This window comes from Gekko japonicus, unplaced genomic scaffold (assembly GCF_001447785.1).
Source record: "Gekko japonicus isolate JY-2015 unplaced genomic scaffold, Gekko_japonicus_V1.1 scaffold498, whole genome shotgun sequence".
Taxonomy (NCBI): domain Eukaryota; kingdom Metazoa; phylum Chordata; class Lepidosauria; order Squamata; family Gekkonidae; genus Gekko; species Gekko japonicus.
This window is the reverse complement of record NW_015177022.1, coordinates 563,234-575,154: the sequence shown is the minus strand read 5'-3', so window position 1 is coordinate 575,154 and position 11,921 is coordinate 563,234. Positions and strand designations below refer to the sequence as shown.

General features: G+C 46.2%; 1 protein-coding gene across 1 annotated transcript; it reads left to right on the top strand.

The window, feature by feature from the left end:
• On the top strand, positions 1–11,066 carry NEFL (neurofilament, light polypeptide). Its single transcript, XM_015427787.1, has 4 exons — positions 1–1,078; positions 4,639–4,763; positions 8,554–8,882; positions 10,510–11,066. The coding sequence occupies exons 1-4, from the start codon at positions 14–16 to the stop codon at positions 10,683–10,685; spliced, it is 1,695 nt and encodes a 564-aa protein (XP_015283273.1). The 5' UTR covers positions 1–13; the 3' UTR covers positions 10,686–11,066.
• The last annotated feature ends 855 nt before the right edge of the window (positions 11,067–11,921 follow it).

Sequence of the window (11,921 nt, the reverse complement as noted above, 5' to 3'; positions counted from 1 at the left end):
CCGAGCCGCCAGCATGAGCACCTTCGGCTACGAGACCTACTTCCCGTCGTACAAGCGGCGTTTCGTGGAGAGCTCCCGGGTGCACCTGTCGAGCGGGCGCAGCAGCAGCGGCGGGGGCGGCGGCGGCTATGGAGTGGCCCGCTCCACCTACTCCAGCCTGTCGGCGCCGGTGTCCTCGGTGTCGGTGCGGCGCAGCTACACGTCCTCGTCCTCCTCCTCGCTGCTGCCGTCGGTGGACAGCCTGGACCTGAGCCAGGTGGCGGCCATCAGCAGCGACCTGAAGACCATCCGCAGCCAGGAGAAGGCGCAGCTGCAGGACCTCAACGACCGCTTCGCCTGCTTCATCGAGCGCGTCCACGAGCTGGAGCAGCAGAACAAGGTGCTGGAGGCCGAGCTGCTGGTCCTGCGCCAGAAGCACTCGGAGCCCTCCCGCTTCCGCGCCCTCTACGAGCAGGAGATCCGCGAGCTGCGCCTGGCCACCGAGGAGGCCACCCACGAGAAGCAGGCGCTGCAGGGCGAGCGCGAGAGCCTGGAGGAGACCCTGCGGGCCCTGCAGGCGCGCTACGAGGAGGAGATCCTGAACCGCGAGGATGCCGAGGGCCGCCTGCTGGAGGTGCGCAAGAGCGCCGACGAGGCGGCCCTGGCCCGCGCCGAGCTGGAGAAGCGCATCGACAGCCTCCTCGACGAGCTGGCCTTCCTCAAGAAGGTGCACGAGGAAGAGCTGGCCGAGCTGCAGGCCCAGATCCAGTACGCCCACCTCTCCGTCGAGATGGACGTCTCGGCCAAGCCCGACCTCTCCTCCGCCCTGCGCGACATCCGCTCCCAGTACGAGAAACTGGCGGCGCGCAACATGCAGAACGCCGAGGAGTGGTTCCGCAGCCGCTTCACCGTCCTCACCGAGAGCGCCGCCAAGAACACCGACGCCGTCCGCGCCGCCAAGGACGAGGTGTCCGAGAGCCGGCGCCTTCTGAAGGCCAGGACCCTGGAGATCGAGGCCACCCGCGGCATGAACGAGGCCCTCGAGAAGCAGCTGCAGGAGCTGGAGGAAAGGCAGAACGCCGACATCGTCGTCCTCCAGGTGAGTCGGGGCCTCCTCTCGCCCCCAGCATCACTTCCTGCCCGACTCCTCCCTTGGGCGCACCAGAGCAGCTCTCCTAGTTGTAGCGTTCCCTGCAGTACCTTCTTAGCTGTGTGAATGACATACACCTGTCTGAAACACCTGTGTGCTTTCATAGAGCTCCTAATGCTCACTGGTGGGTCCCCCTGGGCTGCTGCAGGAACCATGTGTTGTATCCTGTTGCCCTTCTAAGGTGACCCCAATCTCCAGCATGAACTGGGAAGTAATTTCCTTTGCAATCAGTGGAATTTATTCCCAGGTCACCTCCTAATCTGTAGCTTAATCCGAGGCAGGGGATCAGCGTGGTTTAGGCTCGGATCCGACTGAGTCCAGGCCTAGAAAATGCCAAGAGCCATGGGTCAGGGTGTGTGGAGTGCATACTCATCACAGGTAGTGGGATTAGAGTGCCAGTGGGGTATAGTCTTGGGCTGGGATCTGGGAGATCACAGCTATTATGACGCTTGCTGGGTGACCTTAGATCAGTTGCCTTCTCTCTGCCTAGTTTACCTTGCTGTGTTGTTGTGGGGGATAAAGAAAGGAGAAGCCCTGGGTTCTTTGGCAGAAGGACAGGATTGAAATGTACAAGACAAATGTTTCCAAGACAGATGGTTTGGCTTCCAGTTAACTTGGAGTGCTCAGTTATGTGTGGATGGAGATGGTGTGCTGCTGGATTGGTATCTTCTGCAGCATTTCTTAGAACTGGGTTCTCACCACGTACCCTTTGGAAGTTGCTACTGTGATAATCTAGTTTGTGTTCTCAACTTCTACATCAGTGCCTTGCTTGAATGTAAATTCTAAATTCTCCTGTTGGCAAAAGCTCCTCCTGAAATCAGTGGGAAACCCATTTCAGAGTGATCTCTTGTGGGGATGTCCCACTGATATCATTCTGCTCCTTGCTTCCAGGAAGTGTTCCTAGACCTGTTGACTAGCCCCATCGACTCCCACAAGTCCATATCTATCTTTTTCAAGCCCAGCATTTTGTCTTATGTAGAAAGTTCATGTTTAAAATACATGATCCATCTCTCAACTGGATTAGCTATTAAGGTGGCATCTGCTTGATCAATCACGCTTGGGGGGGGGCATTCCAACATGAACTTTTGAGATGAATGCCAGTTATGATCAATGAGCAATCTCCTATCCTGGAAAAATCAGAGCAAAACCACAATAAAGTCATCATATGGGTCATTTTCCCCTTGATAGATGGCCCTGAGTGCAGTAGTTTCAGATTGGGTGGTAGGGTGGGGAACTGCCATGTCCTTTCTGTGTCCTTTTTGTCCATATGCATCCTACCAGGCAAATCTTGCTGGAGGCTGCAAGACAAAAAGCACCAACTGGGAACTGTCCCTGCAACCAGCATCTTTTAAGAGCTTGCTTTTGAAATGGATCCACTAGTCAGGAGGTGAAGGAATTTTGGAGCATCTATTAGTTGAATCTCGGGGAAATCAAGGGGTTTCAGAGGTCCATCCAGTTTTAACTGGTGTGGTGATTGCAGCCTTCTTGCCTCAGTGCTGCCCTTGGGTGTAAGTAACGCTCTGCAGCAGCAGCAGCTTCCCAGTAGGTAATGGTGCAATGCACCAAGCAATATCCGCTGGAGACCACCTCCCGCCTCTGCCCCACCCAGTTAACCTGGGAGCTGTCCAGCTCACCCAGTGCTGAAATGAATGGCTTTGCTGAATCCCAGGCTGTTAGCTACTTTTTATTTTAGGTACATTATGTGACCATATATAAGAAGCATGGTCCGGATAAACCTGAGAATCTATATTTATGTCGTTTTTTCTGAGGAGCCTTCATTAATTAAATTGGATTAAATCATATTTAATTATCCATAAGACATTCAAAAGACATCAAGTTCTTTGTGATAATGCTGTATCCAGAAGCAGGATCCTAAATCTAAATTGTGCTTTATCTGGTTTTACTTTACTTGTAGATTAGCCTGCTTGGGTGGTCTTGAGGCTGTTAGAGGATCTGTTTTAGTAACTTATTGTAGTATATACAGCAAACTTAATTAAATGCCCCCTTCTGGACTGACTCATCTATTATTGAGCGGAGATTTATTGCAAGAAGATGAAAGCTGGATAGTAAATGAATTTTAAATATTGTACTGTGTTAACTTGTTTCCCTGACTGAGCTCTTATTGCTACTTTGTTTTACAGTAATTGATTAAACATTGATTTTGATACAAGTGTACGCGTAAAAAAGTTATACTGTATATTCATTTTAAACTGAGTTCACAAAATGAAAAATAATGCTAAATATCAGTTTTGAAAAAGACAGATAGATGTGGCTCTTGGTGGCAACTACATTGTGTCTTTCCAGCTTTTTCTGTTCTAACTGCAGTGGAAGAACAAAACAGAATTCAAATCTCTCTGTAGTGCAGCCTCCATTTATTAAGCCGAACACTCTAAAATGCTCATATTAGCTATGATCAATGTTGCTGCAATTTAAAGGGTTTCCTGATCTATAAATAATTCCGCTCCTGATCTCTTAACTAAAATTAGGTGCACAGTATAGTGCTAAGCATGTTAGTCAGAAGTAAATATCAGTGAGTTTGCAGCCCAGTATACTGTATGTTGTAAGCAAAGTGGACCTTACTCCCAAGTGAGTCTGTGTTGCATCACAACCTTTGTTCCATTAGAAGCAATGGAATTAAAAATGGCATAAACTCAAGAATTCCAATTTAATCTTTAGATGGATCATAGCCAGCAATCTGAACCACACAAATGATATTTGCTTACTTAACAATGCATGTTTAAAGCTGCATTCAGTGACAGGCATGCCCATTTAATTCACAGCATTTGTTTTCATGATGCTGCTTTGGCTGTATGACATACTCATTTGTTATTCACCAAACAGCTGATCTCCATGAAAATGAGATTGCATTAATTACACTGAAATATTCTTAATGGGTTTCATAAGCAAGATCATGCTGAAAAATTCAAAAGATGCAAAGAGAATAATTTATCAGAAGGGGGGGAGAGATAAAATGAAGCAAGTATGAGAATTAAACAGCCCTTGAAAAGTAGCCTCTGTGAATTGCAAGCAGAATCTGTTATCAGTAGTCTAATTAGAAACTCAGTGAAAAGGAAGCAGTTGTATGCAAGACCAGTTATTCCTGTGGACCGGCTTGAAACAGGCAACCTATTTGTAAACACACTGGAGACAACATAGAAAAGGTAATCATTGTGAGTTTAGGCTTCTGTGCACATGCTCATTATATGTAAAAATAAGTTCTTCTGGAACAGATAAATGAAAAGCAAATCTGCTTAACTCAATGGCAAACTGTTTTCCATCTTTTTTCTTAAGCTTACACACCTTGAACAAATTCAGTGGAAGAAGTGGCAATATAAGTCTTAGGGCATCGTAGAATAGAATAGTCATCCTTTTGAGTCCTTGTTAGGAGGTGGTGGGAGCTCACTGAAGGAGAGGAAGGCCTCAAGTTTCCAAGCTAATCCTGTTAGCATCACTTCTGATCCTTGTGAGAATGAATGGCCCCATTTTAACCTGTTTCTTAACACCCACAGGACACTGTTAATAAGCTAGAAAATGAATTGAGAACCACAAAGAGTGAAATGGCTAGATATCTGAAGGAATATCAAGATCTTCTGAATGTGAAAATGGCCCTGGACATTGAAATTGCAGCATACAGGTACTGCAGAAAAGCACACATTTATTTCAGCTATCTCCTTTTTTTGTTTTAGAACAGCCTTTTTTCTTTTGAGTGTTGAAGGCTTACCTGATCCTTGTCTGTCTTGTCTGAAGTCCTTTCTGTTGAAACTGGTGGCCTTCTTTCCATATGTGATGTGTTCAGGATTTGGGGTACAAGATACTTCCACCCTTCCCTGTGCTAAAACAGCTGTTTTGAAATAGGTCCTGTGGATCTTACTGTAGTTTAATTCCAAGTTGTAGTGTGGTGTAGTGGTTAGAGACTAGGATCTGGAAGATGCCCTCCCCCCTGCAGTGGAAGCTTGCTGGGTGACCTTGGGCCTGTCCCTACCCTCTCAGCCTAACCTGCCTCACAGTGTTTCTGTAAGGACAAAATGGAGGCGGGGAGAATGATGTCAGCCATTTTGCGTTCCCCTGGAGGAGGAAGGTGCAGGATAAATGAAATAAATAAATAAATGAAGTAAATTAATATACTTAGGCTCAACATCTTTTTTTTTAAGTGAGTTTTGGCAAGCTGTGAAATCTGTAGGCCTTCACAGGTTGCTTGAAGGCCAAAGGCTGATGAAGCAAGCCTTTTAAATCTGGTTAATCCCATCGTTATTTAATGTTACTTCAACCCCTCCATAACAAGCAACAATCGGTTTTCCTTGAAAATTATAAGTACTAACTCATCCTCTTAGCAAATGTATGCATATTCTCAGCTGAGCACCAAAAAGGATGCTGCATGGGCTGTTACCCAGAGCTGTACATGCAGTTTCTGAGAAATGCATACACAATGCCTAAGAAATGCTCAGGGTAACAGCACTAATCACGTTTGGCTCTGCTTATGTGCAACTGCTCCCCAGATGGTCAACACTACCACATTTGGCAGCTATAATCAATCACTTCTTGTGGGAAGGTGGGAAAGCTCAAGATTAATTCCCTTCCAAGCTGACCCACAGAATGGGGCTGAAGGGATATGGTGACGCCATGCTGCTTCTAAGCTGGTCTGACCGTATGAGCCGGAAGGCACATTAATGCAGCACACAAAGATCTATGCATCAAGACCAATGAATTCTGTTTCCCAAACAAGAAAGTTGCAGCAATATTTTTAATATTCTGTGCTGGTACATTATAACAGTGTGGTATGGTGGATAGAATGTCAGATCTGGGAGACCCAGGTTTGAATCCCTGTTGTGCCATGGAAGCTTGCTAGATGACCTCGAACCAGTCACTCTCTCTCAGCTTGCCCTCTCCCACAAGTTTGTTCTGATGATAAAGCAGAGGATGGAAGACAGATGATGTAAGCTGCTTTGGGCCCCCATCAAGGAGAAAAGTGGGATATAATTATCATCTTGCCCTATTCAAGAGGATCATGAATCTATGGATATGACATGCTTTTAAAAATTCATCTGTCTGTTCTAACTATTCTGCACACATTACCGCCCTATCATTTTCAATAGTTGGTGGGCTGGAATGCAAATCTCATGAACAATGGCATAGAAGAAATAATGGCGCTCGCAACTGCTGCTGAAAAATCTAGCATTCTGGTTTAATCTGTAACTGAATGTTGCAGGAGAGAAGATGTAATTCCCTTAAGGATCTGTAAAAAATGTGCCCACCTTACAAGTATGAACATTGAAAATGGCCCGTATGTTAAAGTCTTGGAACACTAGCCTGTTGAGCCCAGCACCACTGACTCTGATTGCCAGTGGTTCCCCAGGTTCTTGGGCAGACAGGGGGCATTTTACCAATGCCAGGGACCCAAGTTCCTTGTAAACCAAAGGTGCCAATTACTGAATCCAGGACTTTCTGCATGCAAGCAAGGCATGCCACTGAACCACAGCTCCCCCTTTCCCCTCATTTCTTTACAGAGATGCATTTTGGACTTCTGAGAACCAAAAATGCAGGGTCATCTTGTTTTTTCAAGGAACAGTCCATTGGTCCCAAGAAACCACACCTGCACGTGGCTGGACTGTAGGAGCAGACTGGGAGAACAAAATGAACCTGCAGAAAGGGCCACAGCCCTTCCTACTGCCCCATCCCATTCCTCTGATGAGGGCTGGGAAGTTGGCCACACTGAGTGTGGGGCTGTTGGACAGACAGCCCTCCAAGATAGTGGCGCACCAGGATGTTCCCCCAGCAAATGGCTAGTCTACCCCAATGGATTGCCACTGGCTCAATAAAGACCCATTGTGGCATGGGCCCCCCACAAGCTGGTCATGGGGTGGCAGCCAACCTTGCTGGGTCCAGAACAACCTGGTGGACACCATGGGGCAATGAGAGGGAAGTAGCAATAACAACCAGTCAGCAGGATCTGGCTGGGAATTCCGATGGCAGGGTGGCGATGGCTCACACACGCGTCACTGGTGCAGGGAGAGGGCATCCTATCGGACTGTGGCGGGCAATAGGGGCTGACAGCCAGGAGGGTGGCAGCTGGAGTGAGGAGAGCATAGCCAGTTATTGGGAGAAGATTTAAAGGCAACGGTGCAGCGTAGTTGGGAGCAGGGCTTTTTTTGTAGAAAAAGCCCAGCAGGAACTCATTAGCATAATAGGCCACACCCCTGGCAGCACAGCTTATTAGCGTATTAGACCACACCCCCATGCCTTGGCTTGCCTGGGCAAGCCCCCCCTTGAAGGGGAGGGAGGCAGTTTAAACTGCATTCCCTTGGCTTGCCAGGGCACCCCATGGCTGAGGGAACCCGGGCAAGCCGGCCCTTGGACAGGACAGGCAAGGCATGGGGAGGCATTTAAATGCCTCCCCAATCCTTCCAGGACCCCTCGACCCCCCCGCCTCAGAATCACTAGGGGGGGTCGCTCTCCAGGCCTTCTCTCTGTAGCTACGCACATGCAGAGGTTTTGGCTGTAGTGGGCGTGGCCAACTCTGAAGCCAGCCGGAACTCCGTTCCTGTGTGTTCCTGCCCAAAAATAGCCCTGGTTGGGAGGAAGTGAAGGACTGACTGGAAGAGGGCAAGAGGCATGGCAAGTTGGGGAAGAAGAAGAAGAGATTGGATTTATACCCCGCCCTTCCCTACCGAAAGGTGTCTCAGAGTGGCTTACAAACTCCTTTCCCTTCCCCTCCCCAGAAACCCTGTGATGAAAGTGGGGCTGAGAGAGCTCTGGCAGAAACTGCTCTTTTTTCAAGAACAGCTCTTATCAGAACCACAGCTTGCCCAAGGTCATCCAGTCAGGTGCAAGTGGAGGAGTGGGGAATTAAACCCGGTTCTCCCAGATTAGAGTCCGCGCACTTAACCTTTACACCAAACAGGCTCTCTGGGAGTGCTGCTGATTGCTCGAGCTGGGATGGGTTGTAAGCTCCACACTGGAGACTGTGTGAGAAAAGAAGAGGCTGAGATGATAAAGCAGCTGCACCAGTTGTCTGCCTGTTAAGACTTTTTGTTGCACTATATGGAGGCTCAACCATCCCCCAGTCTGTTGTGGGTGTCCACTCTGAAGGAGCCTCACCTCATTACCCCCACACTGGCCTGGCCACACCCATTTTCTTCTGCAATTCTACCAAGCCAGATGGGAGATATAGCACATGTGCATATGCCTCACAGTTCCTATAAGGGCCTGGTGCATTACATATGTGAATGTGCATGTTATTACATTTCTGCAAGGGTCTGCCACCTATGATACACGAGTCCAAGTATGATGTGTGTATACATATATACAGAAAGAAAATCTGTTTCTCTGTGTTTCAAAACTATACTATTGTTTTTACTCCCTATCTTGTATGCCTGATGGTTCTGTACTTATTTAGTCTCTTTTCTTCTTCTTCTTCTTCTTTCCAGAAAATTATTGGAAGGTGAAGAAACTCGGCTCAGTTTCACCAGTGTTGGAAGCATGAGCAGTGGCTACACACAAAGCGCCGGAACCTTTGGGAGATCCGCCTATAGTGGTTTACAGAGTAGTTCCTACCTGATGTCCGCCCGTAGTTTCCCTTCCTATTATTCCAGCCATGTTCAAGAAGAACAGATAGAAGTTGAAGAGACCATTGAAGCATCTAAGGTAGAAGAGGCCAAAGAATCTCCCCCATCAGAAGGAGAAGGTGAAGAAGAGAAGGAAGAGGGTGAAGAAGAGGAAGGAGGAGGAGAAGATGAAGAAGAAGGAGAGGAGGAAGGTAAATGGATATTTCCACAAAAGAGCAAACATATCTTGAGGTTCACTGGATCCCCAACAAGTTTAAAAGGGATAATTTCTGAACTCTAAAGCTGTGGTCACACATACTAAACAATCCACTTTCAATAAACTTTCAGAGCTGGTTTTTACTGTGTGAACTGGCAAAATCAAGTTGGAAAGTGCATTGCAAGTGGACTGAAAGTGGATTGTTTAGTGTGTGTGACTGCAGCCTAGGTCTGGTAGCAGATTTTTGATCTTTGTGACCAAGTATGAATTATCTCATCATCTTCTGTAATCAAGGGCTGGTTCTTCATTTTAAAAACTGAAATAGAACTTTAAAAAATCCTTTATTGATTTCAGAATTTCAAGTTTAAGCTTGAGAGTTTGCTCATTTGAGATTCACCATCTGGATCTGTTTCAGTTCCATTTGTGCCATCCAGATGTGGTCTCAGAATTTTAAATCGTTACTTACAGAGTGCTTCTGGTTCAAATGTGAAGCTCTTTTCATTTAAATTGGAGTGGTTTAGAGGAACAAAAATCAATCAGTGTAACTGTGGCTTCCTAAGTATTTAGAAGGTTGTAACTCTGCTTAGGATGGTCCTGTAAATTTCTCCTGTTATCTTTGAGAAGGTCCTGTGAGTATAAACAGCCAAGAAGTATAAAATGTTTAGCAAGTCAAATCCCCCTCCTCCTCCAACCATCTCTCTTGTTCAGAAATGATCCTGAATTCTGATTATAGAAGGAGATCAGCTTCCCAAACTGATACATTCATAGCACATCCTAGGCATGTTAACTTAGAAGTAAGATTCACTAAGTTAATAGGGCTTACTCCCAAGTAAATGTGCATAGGGTTGCAGCCTTAGTCACTAAAACCAGGGAATGGTAGTTTTAAAAAAATAATAGACTAACCAAGAAAACTCTCTGGTACACCACAGCAATTATCTTAAAGGGATTTCAGATATTTTCATGTGGTGTCCACACATTAAACTGCAAGAGGATCTTTTTTTCATGTTGCCTGCCACCCTACATAGATGGGTTCCCAATGCACTTAATTTTCTTTACACTGTTTTTCCCCCTCTTAGTATGTGTTGCTGAATAGTTGTTTTCCACTAGTGGCTGGATGAGGATCTTTAGTGTTTTGCTCAGTCCTGTTCAGAGTTACTCCAGTTTGAATCCATTTTCTTCAATGGGATTAGCCTGGAGCAATTCTGCTCCCTTACCATATAATCCCATGCAATCAAAATAGGTCTGTTCAGAAGTAAGTCCCCTTTTATTCAGTGCAGAAAAGTATTTCTAGGATTTCAGCTTAAGCCTCCTTCCTCTTGCAGAAGGAGCACTTCTGCTTGTACAAGGAGGGAAAGGTGGGAGAATGCCATCCCATGAACACTGTGCTAAAGATCCAGCCCAGGGACTTTAATGAGGCTGATGCATTGATCAGCATAAAGCACAGTTTGAGACTTTTGTGGATGGTGCCACCGGGCTCTTTTGGAGACCTCAGAAGCAGGCCAGGTTCCCAGTTTTCTACAAATCTGAATGGCATCGCATTCCTAGCCATTTCTCACAAGGTCATCATGCTATGTATAAATGTCTTCCTGGTTTTCTTTTTCTTTTTCTCCCAGGGGCCACAGAGGAAGCTGAAGAGTCTAAAGAGGGTGAAGAAGAAGAGGGGGAAGGAGAAGGGGAGGAAGAAGGTGGAGAAGAGGAGACTGCCGGCGAAGGAGATGAGGGAGACAAAAAGGAAGATGAAGAAGAACAAGAAGAAGCCGGTGGAGAGGAAGCCAGTAAAGGAAAGAAGAAAGATTGATACAGACAGTGTGTAGGTTTCCCAGATAGTTGAACTGACTGAGCTAAAGTTGCTGTGCCACATATCTAAATCCCCAGTGTTCTTAGGTTTATTATTTCCCCCCCCCTTTTCTGTGCAAAGTTACCTGAACGCTTGCAGAGAGCCCCACTGGCTGCTACCCAAATCACGCATGGTGTATTATTACAGATCCAAGGAGCAAATGTGCAATTTGGCCAACTCAAACCTTGGGAAAGTCTTTAACAAAAATGGGGGTGGGAGGGAAGCCACTAGGGGTGGGGAAACTGTCTTAAGCTATGTTCAAAATGGTTATGGAAACCTGAGATGGTGAAAAACAAATGAAGTCTGTGCAATCAAAGCTAGTCAATAAAGTTGCCGAACTGCATACACAGCTTCCGTGTGAGGTGTCGTAAATATCTCCCAGCTCGTTGTGTGTGTATAATTATGAAACTGAACACATCAGGACAGCTTAAGGGCTACAGACAGCTGAGAAGTCTTCATGTGGCATCATAAAGATGAATAGATTTCTTGGGGCCTCAGCCTTTGTGGACCAGGCCCCACCTGACGATGTATGAAGTGTATTCTCAATTAGTGGATATATATATATGGGAGTATAGGCTAGGTGGCAAGGAAGAGATGACTAATGGAGGTTCATCATTGATTGTTAGTCATGATGGCCAAACAGAACTTCCCTGTTCAGAGGTGTGATGGCAGGATGCTGCCTCAATTTCCTCACTTCTGTCTCACCCCCAGTAGCAGTGACCAAGCAGTTTGGGTTTTGGCATGTTCGCAAGTGGTCAGGAAGAATAAATATGAAAATAACTGTGCTGGATCGTGTGCTTTAGTTATAGAAGGGACATGGGGGAATACAGCACAAGTATGGGACATAATTTCTACTCCTTTCCCCCCCTCTCCTTTCTTTTAACAATACAAAAATAAATTCATTGTCTCCAGAAGAGCTTAAAAAGAGTGGGTGGGTGGGCAAGTAAAGGTGGGTGGACAAGTATAGTAACTATTTACGTTAAGGGGTGCCCAAACTTTAACTTTAGAAGGGTTAAAGCATCACATACTTAAGGTTACTGAAATGACAGGTTGTTTCTGTTGGAGAGACACGGATGGATTTTACTTGGAATGGTTTACTAAACCCAGGAATTTCATATTCTTGATAGTGTTAACTTGTCTCTCAGGGTTTTCCCCTCAATCCCCTGAGAAGCCACTAATGCACTATTAAGGTAACCT

What these genes read in the sequence shown, in the direction of transcription:
- NEFL (XM_015427787.1), top strand. Translation starts at nt 14, where the DNA reads ATGAGCACCTTCGGCTACGAGACCTACTTCCCGTCGTACAAGCGGCGT. An exon ending in CCGACATCGTCGTCCTCCAG is followed by an intron (nt 1,079 to 4,638) that starts GTGAGTCGGGGC and finishes TAACACCCACAG; the next exon opens with GACACTGTTAATAAGCTAGA. An exon ending in AGAAGAAGGAGAGGAGGAAG is followed by an intron (nt 8,883 to 10,509) that starts GTAAATGGATAT and finishes CAGGGGCCACAG; the next exon opens with AGGAAGCTGAAGAGTCTAAA.